At 41.0% G+C, this 18,623-nt stretch overlaps 1 protein-coding gene across 1 annotated transcript in view; it reads right to left on the reverse strand.

Annotated features, from left to right (window-relative positions):
- LOC109480658 (macrophage mannose receptor 1-like) overlaps positions 1–18,623 on the reverse strand; it is a 27,873-nt gene that overhangs the window by 5,408 nt on the left and 3,842 nt on the right. The window contains exons 3-5 of the mRNA XM_019782887.1: positions 9,894–9,980; positions 8,717–8,943; positions 7,957–8,359 (exon numbers count right to left, since the gene is read on the reverse strand). Of these exons, the coding sequence (XP_019638446.1) occupies positions 7,957–8,359; positions 8,717–8,943; positions 9,894–9,980 (717 nt within the window). The remainder of the gene's footprint in view (positions 1–7,956; positions 8,360–8,716; positions 8,944–9,893; positions 9,981–18,623) is intronic.

Below are 18,623 nucleotides of genomic sequence, written 5' to 3' on the forward strand. Positions count from 1 at the left end.
CGATAACTTGAGAAGGTCTTGATGGATTGTCTTGATACTTGGTAGGTGGGTAGGTCTTGATGAGACCTCAAAATGATTAAATTTTGGGCCACCTGGCGGCTTGTCATGGTACTGCAGCAGAACTTCCGGTTTTGATATCTCATGATCCAGACATGCTAGGGTGACGAAATTTAGATGGTAGATAGCTCTTGTGCTGGGGATAAAGTGACATGAGTTTGAGCCCCCTAGTTGCTTGCTCTAGAACTGCAGGGGGGTTTAATGGACAAATGTTTAAAGGGGGATAACTCAAGAACCGATTGATGGATCATCGTGATTTTTGGTACGTAGGTAGCTTGAGTGATACTTGACATAATGATATTACAATTATGCAAATATGGATGTAATTTGCATAATTAATGAGGAAATTCTATTTATCAGCTGTATTCCATAATAGGAAGTTCAAGCTTGTGACATATGTTATTAAGAATGAGAGAAACACAGGCAGATATCGATTATGCAAATGAAGACTTAATTTGCATAATTAATGAGAAAATATCATAATTGCTTAGTGGTAACTGCCTGGAATTTTATACTTGGGGTGTTTGAAAGTTAAGTTAAGGTGAACATAATTAAACATAACTTATTCAAATAAGGACCTCATTTCCATAATTTACGAGAAAATGTCATCATGGCATTCTTTGTTAAGATAAGACTGTCTTTTGGTGGAGAATATGATCAACAGATATAATTCATGCAATTGAGGATCCTATTTGCATAATTAGGGGGACTAATATATAATTTCTTAATCATAAAAGCTAACATCATTTGGCGAAGGTATGAGATCGTGGAACTCTAGTTTTAATAATCAATTTGGTCTAAAGTACAAAAGGATCTCTGTACTCTTTTTTATGCTACAGAACACCCTGAAAGGGTTCGCCACAGATTTTACAGACGCGCCGTCACCCGTGTTAGACCCCCACCCTACGTTATTTGATTTTGGACTGTTACTGGAAAAAAACTTACAAGAAATTCTTCTTACTGTATTATGATGAAAGTGTCACGACAGTGTCGCAAAATATAATAAGAGAAGATGTGATAAAGGGAAGAATCAGAACAGGGCGACTACTGCTGTTTTGTTAATTTATCTTAATAACGAATAGAAGACTTGTTTCTTGTTACACTGCGTTCTTTTATTCAACTTGTGTGACTTGTGTCATAACATTTGTATTTCTACAGTTAGTATATTCCAAATTCCATCTCCTTTTCAGCCCTTCATATTTTTATTGCGCTTTACCATTAAATTTAAGGTCTCCAGTGGACGTCATCCATAGCAATTACTTGGTGTGGCCGTAGAAAATAACCTGACATATGTCCAACCTATCCTCCCCTGCTGAACTTATAGTACAATCCCTCAATGTAACGTCATTTGACATCATGGGGTTCCCCGGCTATATCCAGCTGTCGGCTGTCTCCAAGCAGATGTAGGTGGGGGGTTTCTAAACACAAAAGGTCCTATTACGGGGACATAACGACCTCCACGACTTTCATCTTTGAACTCAATCTTGGAGACCACCACAGTAACATGCCTATCAAATTTCATTAACTTCCATCAACACATACAAAAGTTATCCTGCTCACAAGAAAAATCATCAAAATGCCCCCTGTAGTCACAACGAAACCCCCCACGAAGCTCAGTAACGAACTTAACCTTGGTCCCGACAATAGTAAGCACCACACCAAGAATTATAATCAACATTTAACAAATACTTGAGTTATCTTGCTAACAAGCCACAAACACAAAAGGTGCACCTACGTGACGCAAGGACCCCCCACGAAGCCAAAACTTGTACTTGACTTCGGCCTTAACAGCGGTAATCTGCCTGCCAAAAATCATGGACGTCGAATCATGCCTTCCAGAGTTATATCGCAAAATCCGCAGTTCCCCACACTCCGGCGAGACAAGTTCATAGTCCTTCTGACGAAGACAATGAGCATATACTACTTACCGCATTGATACTCAGCCCTGCTGGCCTGTCCGAAGACTGTGATGTTAGTTGTATCCCAGTCAATCACGTTGCCATGGTAACTACAGTCCGCTGCTATTTCTGCTGGAGACAGCACGCGGTCCCAGAGGTTCACTTCCGACAGTTCTCCAATGAAAGACTGGTGTGCTTGGAATTGGCCCCCAACTACGTCTTGATCCTGACCGAGGATCCATGTGCCGCCTGTGCGCACACTTCCTCCCACTTTAAACCCGGAACCCGAATCCGTCAGCACGCCGTCAGCGTAGAGCTGCCAGGCTCCATCGTTGCTGCGCCAGGTAGTACAGACTGTGTGCCACTCACCGTCCCAAACTGGTGGGTGGGCCATTTGGATGCCGCTTTGTATGTATAACTGATTTTTTAAAATGACATGAGGTGAATTATAAGCGAAAAGATTTCAAAATATATATTTCAGTTTATACGATGGTATGGATGAAACATATCTGATTTCTCCAATGGTCGTCTCCTCCTGCCATTTTGTTAGATGGATTCTTTTTTTTTTCATTTTTTATCCTCATGACTTTCCACATGAAATTTCGTATGGAGGTAAAGTGGGCAAATACGACTAGCTTTTTCCTCACTTTTGTTTCATGCAGGCCTTTCATTCTAGAATACACTTGAACAACAAGGACACATCGTCAGTGATGTACCTGGAATCATCGGGTGTTTCGAGTCTTTCAACATCAGACACCCTCCTCCAGGCGACCCAGCCGAGGTGATCAGTCCCCGACTTGTGTCCAAGTAGCTTGTTTCCAGGAATCCCCCCGACGGAACCACAGCCATCTTGAGGCTCTTTCTGCTGCCTCAAAAATGTCTCTGATTGCGGACCTGAGCTGTGGGCCTCTTAATCCAAGGAGTTTTAGCGCTCTAGACAAAGACTGACCAGCAAAACCGCGACACCCAACCTCTACCGGTGCACACTGGGCCCTCCAACCCCTCTTCTGACTCTCTACTACTAGTTCTGCGTACTTTGCTCTTTTCCGCTCATGAGCTTCAACTATCCTACTTTCCCAAGGCACAGTCAATTCCAGCATGATCACCTGTTTTGAGGCGTCTGGGCGCAGTGACGTGGCAGCTATGTGGTTTGGAAACTTAAGTTGTTTGACTAAGTCTACTTGGAGCTGCCAGTCTCTCGCAGTGGAAAGGAGCCCACCAGAAGTGTGTTTTCCGCTTCGCACTCTCACCAGCCCTGACAAAGGTTATTGACTTCTTGGGGGACTCTTGCTACTTTTCAAATTGTTTTATTTAGGTCGTTTTATTTGTCTTCCATTCTAGTCACAATTTCATTTTTCATGATTAAATACACTCTTGTGCTAGATCGACTTTGGATACAAGGAGAAAGTCGGAATAGCTCTATCTAAACTATCAGCAGGACACACTTACAAATCCTTTTACATTGGTCACTTTACATACATATCCAGCATAAGCAAGCAATAGTCAGCAGAAACCTAATATCGAAAGCGATTCTATACTTACTATAAATCCATCCTTAAGAAACAGGAGCAGCTCGTTGTTGTGTTGTGACACTGCGTAGCTGACCAAGCTGATGTCATTCCAATTGGAATCCATGTTGGAGCGCATGTGCACACACAGGGTAAAGCTGGTTAAGTCCTCAGACAACGTGGTCTCCATCCTGGCATAGTCATCAATGCCTCTTGGACCGGGGAAGATGATCTTCTGTGAGTCGCCTGGTACAACTAACACAGGTTGAAGACATGTGGGACAATGACAATGTGGTTTGGTAGTCACCAAGAAATGTACAGTTTAAAATCATAATCTGCAAGATTCAATAGAAAGAAAGTACAGTGCCTATTGACGTCCATGGCAGTATCTTTCATTGTTGCTGAAATAGGACAGCTTTTTAAAAAAAATACATGTAACGTTATAACGAGACGGCCAGGCATTTACTCGGGAGAAAATACATCATATTATGAGTTCTATCTATATAGCACCCTGTATATGTACGATTTTGGGGTATTTCTCCTGCAACGCATCACACCGCAGAGAAACGCAATGAATGCGGAAGTAACTATGCACCGCAGGGCAAAAAAAGTCATGGGCCTATGACCTGATTAATACATGAAATTATTGAAAAATGGTGTAAAAATGCCAGCAGGACCACTTCGTGGTGTGGTGAAGACATATTGCTTTCTCTCCTGTTTCTCCTTCTTCTTCTCCTCCTCCTCCTGCCATTTCTTAAAGGGATTATTCAACATTTTTCGGGCAAATGACCTGAAATGTGGCATGGAGGTAGAGTTGGCATATACGAGTACCCCCAGATTTTTTTCATTTGTTTTAAAAAGGCCTTTAAAATTGTTTTGTTTGTTGGGTTTTTTTTTGCCATTTTCAGGCAAAAATATACATTTACAGCCCTGGTACTAAGCCTAAATGACCTGAAATTTGGTATGGGGATACCTTGGACACATGTCTACAAAATGGTATTCAAGCTTTTGACAAACGCCACTTTAAAATTGTATAAAATAGGGTTTTGGGCTATTTTCGGACAAATAATGTACATTTTGGCTCCTGTGCCCTAATATTAAATTCGAATAACCTAAAATTTGGTATGGGAACACCTTGGACAGAGACCAAATAATGTTATTTACACTTTTGACATACACTACTTCAAAGTTGTGTAAAATATGGCTTTTAGGCTATTTCCGGACCAAAAATGTAACGTTACATTTTTAGCTCCTGTTCCATAATGTTTAACTAAATGACCTGAAATTTGGCATGGGAGATCCTTGGATACAATCCCACAGAACGTCATTTGCGCTTTTGGCGTGTGTTTAAAATTATGTAAAATGGGACGTTATTGCTATTGTACATTTTTGGCTCCTATGCGCTAATACGAAAACCGAATGACCTGAAATTCAGTATAAAGGTAGCTTGGCACGAAATGCTTAAACTATATATATAGTGAGGGCCTGCAAGGGAGGGGGGGGGTCCCGACAACGCTCTACGCTGAATTCGGAAATCTCTCAATTACGCTTTACGATAACTTCCAAGTGGTTACAACGCATTACGTAGATTTAAAATGGCAAATACGCTGTACGCAAAATGCGCCAATTACGATTTACGTTGAATTAGAGTGGTCCGTCTACGCTCTACCTAGAATTAAAACGGCCGATTACGCTCTACGGAAAGGGATTGAGGGCTCTAACTGCGCTCTCTTTGCGACCTGAAATTGTGGGAGCGCGGAGAGAGTGCCGTGCTTAAGTGGAAGCTCTTTCTGCGCTCTCTGCGCGACAAAAACTCAAATGCCAGCAACGTTTAAGGGCGACAAACGAATTCATAGCTCACTGAACGAATTACGGAAATATAGAACGAAATGTTGTACGTTTTGTTTGCTTTATATTTTTCATTCTTGTACATTCTACATCATAGTTAGATTATGACATCAAGGGTGTAAGGTGTAATTTCACTAGGACGCTGTCACTGCGCTCTCACTGCGCTCTCTATGCGACCTGAAATTGATCGGAGCGCGAAGAGAGTGCTGTGAGAGCACCGAGGTCGCCATGTTCTGTATCTAAATTAACGTTGGGGCCGTTGTGCGCTCACATAGCGCTCGCTCCGCGCTCTCACGGCGCTCTCAAGGCGTTCTCACGGCGCTCTCACGGCTTTCTCACGGCGCTCATTGTTGCATCGCCGTCCTTGGCGCTCTCACGGCGATGGAATGACCCGGTTAGAAACGGTGACGGCGCTCATGGCGCTCTCATTGCGACCTTGGCGCTCTGTCCGCGCTCTGGCCAAATTCAGGTCGCAAAGAGAGCGCCGTAAGAGTGCCGTCTAAGTGGAATGGTCAGGACAGGACAGACGGAAACACAAATTCACTAACAAGCTGGGAGGAAGTGACTTCACACAGTCACTGGGTGTATAACTACTTTAGGCATGCTGGAACAAACTATCACTCTTGTTGAAAGTAAATCAGATGCCATGTCTTTGGTTGTTCAACAAATTCACAAAAATAGTTCTAAATACTTTCCGAAGGCTTGTTGTTGTGGCCTTTTGTAGATTCCTGGTGGTAGATTCCACATTAAACTAAACCAGTTCATCATAGAAATGACAATGATTATGCTCGCCCAGGTGACGACATAACTGAGGTACCGGTTACCTGGAGATCCTTGTGATGTTGATGTTTCAATCTGCTCGGTCACGGATGACACCATAGTTGAACGGGGACGTTCTACTGGAAAAGAAATAATTTGGGCTTTGCTTGAAGTACTGCCAATGCTCATCGCTAGACATAGAATACAGTCTCCTAGTTGACGCTGTATAATATCTCAAGAGTTTCACGACCTCATATCCTCGCCAATCATGTTCAACCTTTACGACTGACGCAGTATAAATGTTTCTCATTGACTATGCAAACAAGGCCCTCATTTGCATAAATCATATCAGTTGATCGTATTCATCTCTCAAACAACTGGAGTCGGCCACTGGCAGTCTATTTTTAACAAAGAAGGTCATTCTAGCATTTCCTCATCAATCATTCAAATGAGGTTCTGATTTGCATAAGTTATATCTAGCGATGTTCACCTTCGCTTAGCTTTTAAACCTAGTGTTGCACAATGGAATTTAGGCTAAATTCAACTTTGGTACAGTAAGATCGTTTCATTGATTACGAAACTTATGCCTTCATTTGCAGAATTCATATCTTTTCCTATTGTTATCAGTTACATCTCGTATATCACATTTTAGTAGTGCAATCATCAAGTGCAGAAGGTGTATAGAACTTCCACATCAGTTATGCAAATTAGATCCTAATAAGCGTAATTGTCATCTAATAAAGTCAAGCATCACACTTGAGCTACCTACATACCAAAAATGATCATCCACCAACCCAGCCTTGAGCTTTCCTCTTTCAGGGCTGCCTGTCTTTTGTAGCTTTGTCCAACATGAAATCTTAACTTGAATTGTTGTAAATATCTATAGCCACCTATATTACTCAATCTGCATCTATTTTAAAACGTCAATATTTTAGCCACTGCAACTGTTTTTATCTAATTAAGATTTTAGTATATGTAAATTCGTTTTTAAATTCAGTGTTTTTCACACTGCGAATAAGCGAATAAAGACATCTTGTATCTTGTATCTTGTATCTTGTATCTGTATCTTCAAAGATTTTGCTAGGAGGCTCAAAATGTCACTCTTCCCCAAGCACATCAACTATTTAACACCCAAAAGCCACCGCGACCATGGCATTCACGAGTTTCCCATTCCCAGAATGCATTGCTAAATATTTGCATAGGACAGGAAGGCATTGGAATGATCCTGGTGACGTTAAACAGCTTGTTTTCCAGTGTGTTTTGCGGTGTTGGGGCATTTTATGCTCAACGTTGATTAAATTACTATGGGTTGAATCTAACAAGTAGAGAATGAACATTTTTGTTCTTTTCAATTTTCAATTATTTTGGAATATGTGGTTTGTAACGTTATAGTGGTAAAGCTATACTGGTGCTGTAACGTTACAAACCACATGTTCCATGTTGAAAAGAACAAAAAAACCTTCATTCTCTGTTTTTTGTCATATTCGACCCATAGTAATTTAATTAATGTTGAGCATAAAATGACCCAACACCGCAAAACACAGTGAAAAGCAAGCTGTCTTAACGTCACCAGGATCATTCCAATGCCTTCCTGTCCTATGCAAATAAGGTTTAGACCCCTGCTTTCGCAATGCATCCTGGGGATGGGAAACTCCTGAATGACCAAAACAAGATATCATGGAGATTATTAGTATCTATTAGTAAACCGGAAGTACCATTGCAGTACCGTAGAGAGCCACCGGGCAGCCCAAAATCTATTTCAGTTTTTGGCCACAACCTAATAACGGACTAAGTATCATTAAGATCCGTCGAACGTCGTAGGACAGATAAAGGCCCGTGGGTCTATATAACATTCTTGGCGAAGATAATAAGTTTGCTGTACTTACCGCAGCGATAGAGATCACTACTGGCCTGTCCGGACACCGTTACGTTAGTGGTTGCCCAGTCAATCACGTTACCATGGTAATTACAGAACACTGACCAGTTTGTTCCGATTTCATCTGCAGACAGCACACGGTCCCAAAGGTTCACCTGCGATAGTTCTCCACTGAACGCTTGAGACTCTGTGAATCCTCCCGTAACTGTGTCTTGGTCCTGGGCGAGGATCCATGTACCGCCCCTGCGGACTTTCCCTCCTACATTAAGCCTCGAGCCTGTAGCCTGAAGCACGCCGTCAGTGTAGACCTGCCATGCTCCATCCCCGCTGCGCCAAGTGGCACATATTGCGTGCCACTCGCTGTCCCAAACGGGCAAGTCACCCAATTCAGCATGGATATTTTGAATGTATAACTGGAAAAATATGTATATGAATGTTTCAACGACATTGACGGTTTTCTTAAAATTGCGACATGAGACTTTATATTGGCATATAAAATAAATTAACAAAACAGAAACAAGAGATTGGAGATTTCAGACTTCCAGGAAGCAATATTTGGCTTTTCGTGACCTTCAACCTAACCCTATTTCCTAAGCTTGGCCTTTTGGCCACCTGTCATTCTGCCTGTCAATCTTCTCCAGCCCAGCCAAACAGAACAGCTCAGACATCTAAACCAATACTCTGCTTACTTACCCGGAAGTAATGGAATGTTTAGACACGCCTGAGTAAGGACTATGATGCCAAAGGTTTAGTATCGAACGAGAACTTACTTGAAAATGGCCTCTACGTAGACGATCTTTGTAAAGAAGTAGTTCGTTAGCATGTACGCCACTTCCCACAGCATAGCTGAACAAACTCGCATCTGTGTTGGAACCCATGTCGGTGCGCATGTGCAGACATAAAGTAAAACTCGTCAAGTCCTGGGGCAATGTCGTCATCAGCCTGGCGTAGTTGTTGGCGCTGCGTGGAACGGGCAAGGTGATTTTCTTCAGGTCACCTGGAAACGAAGAAACTGAAGATTTCATACCTCCGTGAAATATTTGTGAATATTATATTTTTTTCATCATTCTGGATTCCAATGGACATTTCCTACTGACTCCTAACAGACATACGCATGTATCAGGATGTTCATGGCAGGAAATGAGATGAACTTTTCTGGGACCTTTGGGGAGATGGCAGTATAGTGCTTTACACTTAACTACTGATCTACTTTTAAGCTACTTGCTGTTAGAGTGTAGCCTTGTGACGATGATTTAGGCTCGCCCTGGTGATGACGTAACTGAGGTGCCGGTTACCGCAGTGAGCACGTCGGCAGAACTTACTGCGCCTGCGCGAACCCTGATTTTTCACGGCTTCCGTTGGATTTTTGGTCAGCGTGGCATCAAAATGTTGCATATTGCAGACGATATCTTTTTTCACATAACATTTGGGAAACCACAGACGGGATGTTAACCTTAGACCATGTTGATTTGATTACGGGTATGGATGACATCCGCGCGTGCATGAATTTTCGGCCGTTTCCAAAAAAAGCAAGTTTTCAACCATACTGTAAATCGCACAATGAGCAAATGTATACCATAAGTTGCGAAAAAAAAATTGGAAAACGATACCAATGTCGCAGAATGGCAAAATCAAACGAAAAAGACGAAAATGTAAAGAGATGAATTTGAAGAGTAGATTATTCGCCTTACCATACTCTGTGTCATTTGTTCAACTTTCATGACCACGTAGATTTCATCATGAAGGCAACTTTTTTTTTACCAAACTTTTTTTCGCACGCTTGCATCAGTTTTGGGGTTCCCAAGGGGTGCCATCCATATAATCAAATCAGCATGGCCTTACAGTATATACGTGAATACAACCTTATTTGAGACGTGCTGCCGCAGTGCCATGCAGTATACATTATGAGTTTTGCGCAGGTGCAGTGCTTTCTGACGACTTGCTTACCTGAATGGCCGTGTGAAGCTGACGTTCCCGTCTGAGTTGTCACTAGTGACGTCATAGTTGTGCGAGGCAAAACTGCTGCAGCGTCATCTGAAAACGAGTCCACAGATATCTTAGACCTCGAAACCCGCTGGTGCGAAAGAGGAGCTCTAATAGAGACGCAATATATGAAAGAATGTACAACCCCACCCTCAACAAGGACCGCGGCTATGGGTAGAACTCTCAGGCACTTGATATTTGGCACTCCCAGTCCCAAGGACGCTCCTGTCCAAAAACAACAGGAGCTTTTTAGGCCCCCATTCCACAGTGGCGCTCTCACAGCGCTCTGAAATTGGCCAGAGCGCCGAAAAACGTGCTCAAGTGGAACTCTACGGCGACCTCTCTGCGCGACCAAAAACTCAAATGTCAGCAACTTTTTTTTTTATGGGTGACGAATTGATAGCTCACTCAACGAGGAACGGAAATAGAGAACGAAATTTTGTACGTTTTGTTTCTTTTATTGTTTTTACAGTCATTCTTGTACATTCTGCATCATATTTAAGTTATGATATCAAGGGTGTAAGCTGGCCCCCATATCTACAAGGCGCTCTCACTGCGCTCTCTTTGCGACCTGAAATTGTGGGAGCGCGGAGAGACATCTCTGCGCTCTCTGTGCGACAAAAACTCAAATGCCAGCAACGTTTAAGGGCGACAAACGAATTCATAGCTCACTGAACGAATTACGGAAATATAGAACGAAAATTTGTGCGTTTTGTTTGCTTTATTTTTTTTCAAAGTCATCCTTGTACATTCTACATCGTATTTAGATTATGACATCAAGGGTGTAAGACCCCCATTTTCACTAGGACGCTCTCACTGCGCTCTCTATGCAACCTGAAATTGATCGGAGCGCGAAGAGAGTGCTGTGAGAGCACCGAGGTCGCCATGTTCCGTATCTTAGGCCACACCAAGTAAATTTTATGGATGACGTCCGCGCGCGCATTGATTTTGGCCTGTTCCTAGAAAAAAAACCAAGAAATTCCACTTCCTGTAACTATGACCAAAGAGAAACAGGACAGAAAGACAACTGCTGTTCCACCTGACTTATTGCTGTTTTGATGATGAATAAAATACTTCTTGCTTGTTACACTGTGTCACCTAATTCAATTTGTGTCCTAACATTTGTCGTCTCTTAGTATATTTCTAATCTAGGCATATTGTTTTTTAGGGCCCTTCTTGTTTTTTTTTTCGCCCTCTCGCATTAGATTTAGGGTCTCCAAAGGACGTCATCCATAAAATTTACTTGGTGTGGCCTTAAGAGTCATTGCACGAGAAAACCAGGCAGAGGTCGGAAGATGGGGGTCGGCCAAATCGACTCAAACTTTGTATGTGAGATAGGTATGGGGAACTATGAACAGCCATATATTTAAAACCCTCCAGATATTTTTCGTTATGGAGATCTGGGACCCCCCTCCGAGAGCCTCCGAAATCAGGTAATTTATGGCTGAAAATTACTGAACTTGCGATGGCTGCACTGATGATTCTGATAAAGATATGGATAAAAAGTTTATATTACCACATAGCATAGCTTTTCTAGATTTACAGACCCAAAGTTCAAGAGGACACCTTGAAGTTAAGAGGGTGTGACGGGGGGGTTACCGGAACCAATGAAAGCAGAATTTTCATCTCTGTGCATTTTAGTCATCTTTAAGGCGCATTATCTCATATGGGCAGTGGCTTTGGTGAATGGTTTTACTGTGTTTTAAGAGAGGAACATCTACTGATTCAAAAACAAGCGTCGTTGGTTTCGGCCATACATAACGCGGGCCGTGACTGTGGGGGGGGGGGGTCTTTATGGGGGATTTTCGGGTTTTGGACTATACTTAATCGGGCAATGACTTCTCAGTACTGGGTACGTTAGGGACAATGTGGGCATGTCGATGTGTGGTAAGCATTAGACAATTATCGAAGAAGCTTTAATGAATTGGGGATGTTGATTTGGGCTCTATATGGGGGATATGGGGATACCTGTAAATGGAACTAGGCTAATTTTACACATTTTATTGTTCTTCTCTTAGCTGTAGATAGCAAATAAGTTCCTTACTAAAATATTGTGTACATCAAATTTGTGGTAGATATCAAAAGGATCTACATGGGGGTTATGAGGACTCCAGAAATGGAGATTCCGTTAATTGCAGGTGCCAAATGAAGCAGACCTCTGAGCTAAGTTGTACATATTGACACTTACTAAATCTAAAAGGAGGACCAGAAGAAGAGGGCTAGATATATATATATATGAACACGACCATGCCAAAAACAATGTATGAATGCTATTGGTAGTTACATGTGCGTTTCTTGAATAATGAGGGGTTAGTACAGGTATGCTGCTTTTACCAACCTGCGATGTGCCGATGGACTGTTGCGTAGCATGCACAATATATCTGATCATACGTTGATTTAGCGTTATCTCATTTTTTTTTTCAATTAATGTACAAAATAATGGGAACCAGTTTTGTCTTCTTCGAGCGAGTTAGAAGTTCCGGCAGGCGAATGGATTGTCAGTAGAACATACGAAGGAAGTTTAATGATTAACATAAAGTAGGTCTACTCACCTCGGGAGTAGGCATCAAATTTTACAGTCTTATATAATCAATGTATTCTAACCCGCAAATATGTATCAAAACCTCCTCTGGTCTAACACCACCCTTCATCACGGACAAAGGTGTGAGGCAGGGCTGTAACCTTAGTCCGACTCTCTTCAACCTGTTCATAAATGATTTAGTCAAGATGTTAGATAGTCCAGAATGCGTTCCACCCTCCCTACAGAATTTATCCATTTCCTGCTTACTCTATGGAGATGATGTCGTAATTTTCTCGGAAACCGAGAAAGGACTTCAATGTGCCGTTGACAAACTAAACACTTTCTGTACAAAATGGAAACTCCAAGTTAACCTGAAAAGACCAAAGTTGTAATTTTTAACAAAACAGGGCGCATATACATAAATACAAAATCCCTGCTTGGCTCAGAAAATATAGAAATTACTACGTCGTACTGCTATCTAGGTCTGCTGTTGTCCTCATCTGGCAGTTTCTCACTAGATAAGAAACAACTTGCTTTAAAAGCCCACAAAGCTGTTTTAGCATCAAATCTCTTATCCGCTCACAAATCTCATAGAAATCTTTATTAAGGATTTTGACATGTGAATCAAATCAATATTATGTTATGTGGTTGCAAAATCTGGGGAAAAGATTTTTCAAATGACTACTGTCCTATTGAAACTGTCCATAATCGCCTCTGTAAAAACATTTATGGTGTACACAGAAACGCTAACAACGGAGCATGCACTGAAAGCAGAGCTCGGTAGATTTTCGCTAGACACAGACGTATCTGTACGCCGAGTCAAGTATTGGTTAAGACTGAGACAACTAGACGCTAATACACATCCCCTACAAGTTGACGCTCTACAGTACTATCCCCAAAACATATGTTACAAGAAAAATCTGCTACACCCTGTGAAAGAAATACTTGACCAGTGGTTTCTCATATATCTGGCATAACGACAACGTCGACCTCGATAGCAACACATATGTACATTACTTAGAAGTAGACTCTCTGACATGTATATTCAAACCTTTCTTTACAATCTCTCTGTTGATGTCGGTAAGCTAAGATTTTATAGACATCTGAAACCTGTATACACAATGGAACGTTATCTTCACATCAAGGACTTCGATGTTAGATCAGCCATATGTAAGCTTAGAGTTAGCGCACATAAATTAGAAATAGAAAAGTTTAGATACAAACAATTGTCTGTTAACAGTTCAGCATGTGTAAATATTGCACAGGAAATGCAGTGGAGGATGAAATGCACTTTATTCGTCATTGCCCTCATTAATTTTAGCACTGAAAGAGATAAGTTATTTTAAATGGTCACCAAAATGTTACCTAGCTTTATTTACCTTCCCAGCCTACAAAAAACTACATTTCTATTAACACCTCCCAATTCATATATCTCGCAAAATGTCAGCCATTTCATACTCCATTGAAAAGAAACCAACAATAACTACAAATGTATATCTAAAGTAGCATTAGCATTACTAATTATAATTTTTACTGTTTGTTTTGGTTATCCTGTTCTTTCAATTAGCCCTCGGGCATGAATTTGCAATAAACTTTCATTATTAATATTATACAGGTTAAAAAATGTTTTTTGGTTAGGTATGATGAAAAATGGTCAAGCATAGTAACACACCATCAGTGTACTATGTAGTAAATGTCCATACCAGCATATCTCTACTGATCTAGCCTGTGTATACAAGCTCTCGGCTGTACGTTAATGACCCCCACCCCTAGGGCGGCGGCCGCCAGGAGCGCGATTTAGTCAGGCTATCTACTGATCTAGATTGATGAAGAAAAGTACAAGTACTAGTCTAAGCAAACGATTGTTTATTGTTATCCTTTTTCTGAGTGAAATGACAGCATGCTCGAAGTACCATTACTTTCACGTGGCATGTATATTAAATGGCATCTCCATTCGTGGAGTCCTCATAACCCCCATACAGAGCCTTTTCATAATCTATCAAAAAGTTAATGCACATAATAATTTACCAAGGAACTTACTTGCTATCTACAACTAACAGAAAGCAATAAAAATGTGTAAAATTGGCCTAGTTCCATTTACAGGTATCCCCATATCCCCCATATAGAGCCCAAATCAACATCCCCAATTCATTAAAGCTTCTTCGATAATTGTCTAATGCTTACCACACATCGACATGCCCACATTGTCCCTAACGTACCCAGTACTGAGAAGTCATTGCCCGATTAAGTATAGTCCAAAACCCGAAAATCCCCCATAAAGACCCCCCAGTCACGGCCCGCGTTATGTATGGCCCAAACCAACGACGCTTGTTTTTGAATCAGTAGATGTTCCTCTCTTAAAACACAGTAAAACCATTCACCAAAGCCACTGCCCATATGCCCACTGAGATATTGCGCCTTAAAGATGACTAAAATGCACAGAGATGAAAATTCTGCTTTCATTGGTTCCGGTAACACCCTGTCACACTTGAATATGGCCGTCTTCTAAATCTCTCGTAATTTCGTACCTTCGAAAATCATTTGTTTGCGACATTTTTAGCAATTTTTTACACTGTTGCTCCTTCTATCGACTCTTGGTGATACAAAGGACATTGTGACTTCACCTCGTGCACTGTTTTCACCGAGAAACTGTAGAGACGACGTCTTCCAGACTCAGTCAGTGACGTTCCAACATGGCGCCACGCAACCCCCCTCCCCACGAACAGAGACAGGAGGAATCCGGGAGAGTGGAACCTGTGTTTGTGCAGACCTCAGACATCGCCATAAACACCGAGGATGCACCACTCAGCTGTCTTGAAATCTGCCTAGCCGCTGAGGATGTATCCGGCCCCATTTCGATCATAGGAGCACAACCGCAAGGAAGAGGAAATGCCTTTTGGCGGCTATATCCACAAACCGTCGGTGCACGCCTGACTCTTCTTCAAGCCGGCGCAATCACGCTACGAGGACAAGAGGCAAGCCTGCTCCATAAAAACCCCTACGTTGTACGACCAGACACAGCATCGACGAGAGTTGTAGTGAGTAACATACCGTTGTCTTACGATAACGAAGAAATAGCTAAAACACTACGCTCACGTGGCTACAAGCTCACAAGTCGGGTCATCGACGAAAGGGCAAGAAACAAAGACGGCAAGTTAACACGTTTCCTAACAGGGAGAAGATTCCTGTACATAGAGAAACCCTCTACCCCTTTACCACGAAGGATGTCCGTAGGACTTTTCCAGGCTGAATTCTATCACAGGGAACAGAAAGAAGCCAGCCAAACGCAGAGACTCACATGCAGCAACTGTCTTGAAACGGGGCATCACAAGAGTGTATGCGACAAACCTGTTGTATGTGTTCAGTGCAAAAAACCTGGACATAAGCGTGGTGATCCTGCTTGCAACCTTGGCATGGATTCTGAAGATGAGCAGTCGGATGAGAATAGCTGTGTCAGCGACGAGCAGGACAGAGGGACATCTCCTGACAGCGAAGAACCAACAGCTCCACCAAGCATCGTGCAACACAACACAAGAAGCAGAAGCAAGAGTCACAGCCACAAGAACAATGATGAACACAAAAAGCAAAAGAAGACTGATGACACCACAAACGACAAGCCTACAGAAATGTGTGAGCTATCAGACTCTACACAGCCCACACTAGAAAACTGGCTTAAGGAGCAGAGACAATCCTATAGTAAACAGAAGCAGGGTACAAAAGGAAGCAGTAAGTCACGAAAAAAACCTACTTGTACCTAGGTGTATATTGTGTATGTCAAATGTCAGGTAACTCTCTCTTCAATAATGTTCATCCAACTCTCTTGAAAGATGTGGATGGATAAATTGAAGTTGATATCCTTTAACTGTAGAGGTTTAAGAAACTATAATAAACGAAATCAAACATTACTGTGGCTGAAACAAAAAAAAGCAGATATATGCCTCTTACAAGAAACCTACCTGACAGGTGATATACAACAAAGCATTGACAAACACTGGGGTGGTAAGACTATCCATTCTTATGGAACAAATCATAGTAAGGGTGTTAGTATCCTTTTTAACCCAAAAGTACCATTTGATATTCTAGAACACAAAATTGACCATGAAGGAAGAAAAATTATTGTAAATTTTATGTATGAGAAGGACAAATACACCTTACTATGTATTTATGCCCCCAATGATCCTAGAGAAAGAAGTAATTTCCTGTATGGTATTCAGGATTGGCTGAAAGATTGGAATCTCTATCCAATGCTTGTTGGTGGAGATTTTAATGACATATTTGATACAAGCCTTGATAAAATAGGTGGGTCTACCATTGAAAAAAATCAGCCATTGAAAGATTTCTGTCGCTCTTTTGATCTAATTGACATTTTCCGATTTCTACATCCATGCCTTAAGAAATATTCTTGGAGAAGGAAAACACCAGCAGTCGCCTAGCAGACTTGATTACTGGCTTGTATCAAGCACATGTAGAAGTAATGTCTCTGAAGCTGGACATTATCCTGGAATAAGAAGTGATCATAATGCTGTATTCATAGATCTGTATACTAAGAAAATACCAAAAGGCAACGGAATTTGGAAATTAAATGTAAGTCTCCTAAATGACCCAACTTATAAACAAGAAGTTGAAAAATCATAATTGATACCAAAATGGAATTTAAAGTAATAAGCCAGATCTAATCTGGGAAATGTGCAAGATAAAATAAAGGAGTTCTCCATTTCTTGGTCAAAACAACAAGCAAAAGAAAGAAGTAGTCTGGAAAAAGCTTATTGTCCAAATTGGAAGAAATTGAGAAAGACATTAATGAAAATCTAGATACCCAACTTTTAGCAGAGTACGACTCTACAAAGAAACAGTTAGAAAAAATTTATGAAGATAGAGCAAAAGGAGAACAGATCAGAGCAAAAACCATCCACATTACAGAAGGGGAAAAACCCAGCAAGTATTTCTTAAATTTGGAAAAGAAAAAGCAAGCACAAAATTGTGTAACAGCCTTATCTAGTAAAAAATTCAAAGATTCAAGATCAGCCTACTATATTAAAAGAATGTCGGAATTTTTATAAAACTCTATATACATCTAAAAACATTGCAGATAACGAAATTGATGAATATCTTGAGAAAATTAACATTACCTAAACACTTACAGAAGAGGAGAAAGATAACTGTAGAAAAACCAATCTCAGAACTTGAGTGTGAGACAGCTGTTAGAAATATGAAAGATGGAAAATCACCGGGATCTGATGGTCTCCCTGGCGAATTTTACAAAGTATTCTGGCCTCAGATAAGCTCTCTGATCCATGATGTTATTACAATGGGTCTCAATGAAGGAAAACTGCCATGTTCGTTTAGAAAAGCCTTGCTAAGATTGCTTTTCAAGAAAGGAGACCCTGAGTCTTTAGATAACTGGAGACCTTTGAGCTTATTAAATACTGATTACAAAATACTCGCATTTATATTGGCCAACAGAATCAAACCCCATCTTGATAAATTAATAAACAACGACCAGACGGCATACATTAAAGGCCGTTTCATCGGTCAGAATGTTAGATTAATAAATGATATCATAGATTACTGCGATGACAAGAATAAACCTGGGATGATTCCTTTTTTAGACTTCGAAAAAGCATTCGATACCATTGAACACAACTTTATGGTTAAAGTTCTTGATAGTTAACTTTGGACCCACCTTTATCAGCTGGGTAAAAACAATTTACACAGACTGCATTGCATCAATAATAAACAATGGATGGAGAACAGCCACTATTCAAATTAAACGTGGTATCAAGCAAGGCTGCCCCCTTAGCGCTCTCCTTTTTTTATTTGTTGTTGAGATACTGTTTCATATTATACAATGTAACAAAATGTAGAAGGAATTATGATAGATGAAACGAAATTAATTATGTCAAGTTGCGGATGATATTACATTATTCCTATCTAGTGAAGAATCACTGATTGAAGTGTTAAGATGTATTGATCACTTTCACATTGTAACAGGTCTCAAACTAAATAGATTAAAAACAAAAGGACTGTGGCTAGGCCCATGGAAAGATAGAAAGAAACAGTTGGAAGGGATTGAGTGGCCCTCAGAGCCTATTAAATCCTTAGGAGTTTACTTTGGACATTGTAAAGATACTCTTGTACAACTGAATTGGGATGAAAGAGTAAAACAATTGAAA

This window comes from Branchiostoma belcheri, unplaced genomic scaffold, assembly GCF_001625305.1.
Source record: "Branchiostoma belcheri isolate BF01 breed outbred unplaced genomic scaffold, Haploidv18h27 scaffold52, whole genome shotgun sequence".
NCBI classification, from domain to species: domain Eukaryota; kingdom Metazoa; phylum Chordata; class Leptocardii; order Amphioxiformes; family Branchiostomatidae; genus Branchiostoma; species Branchiostoma belcheri.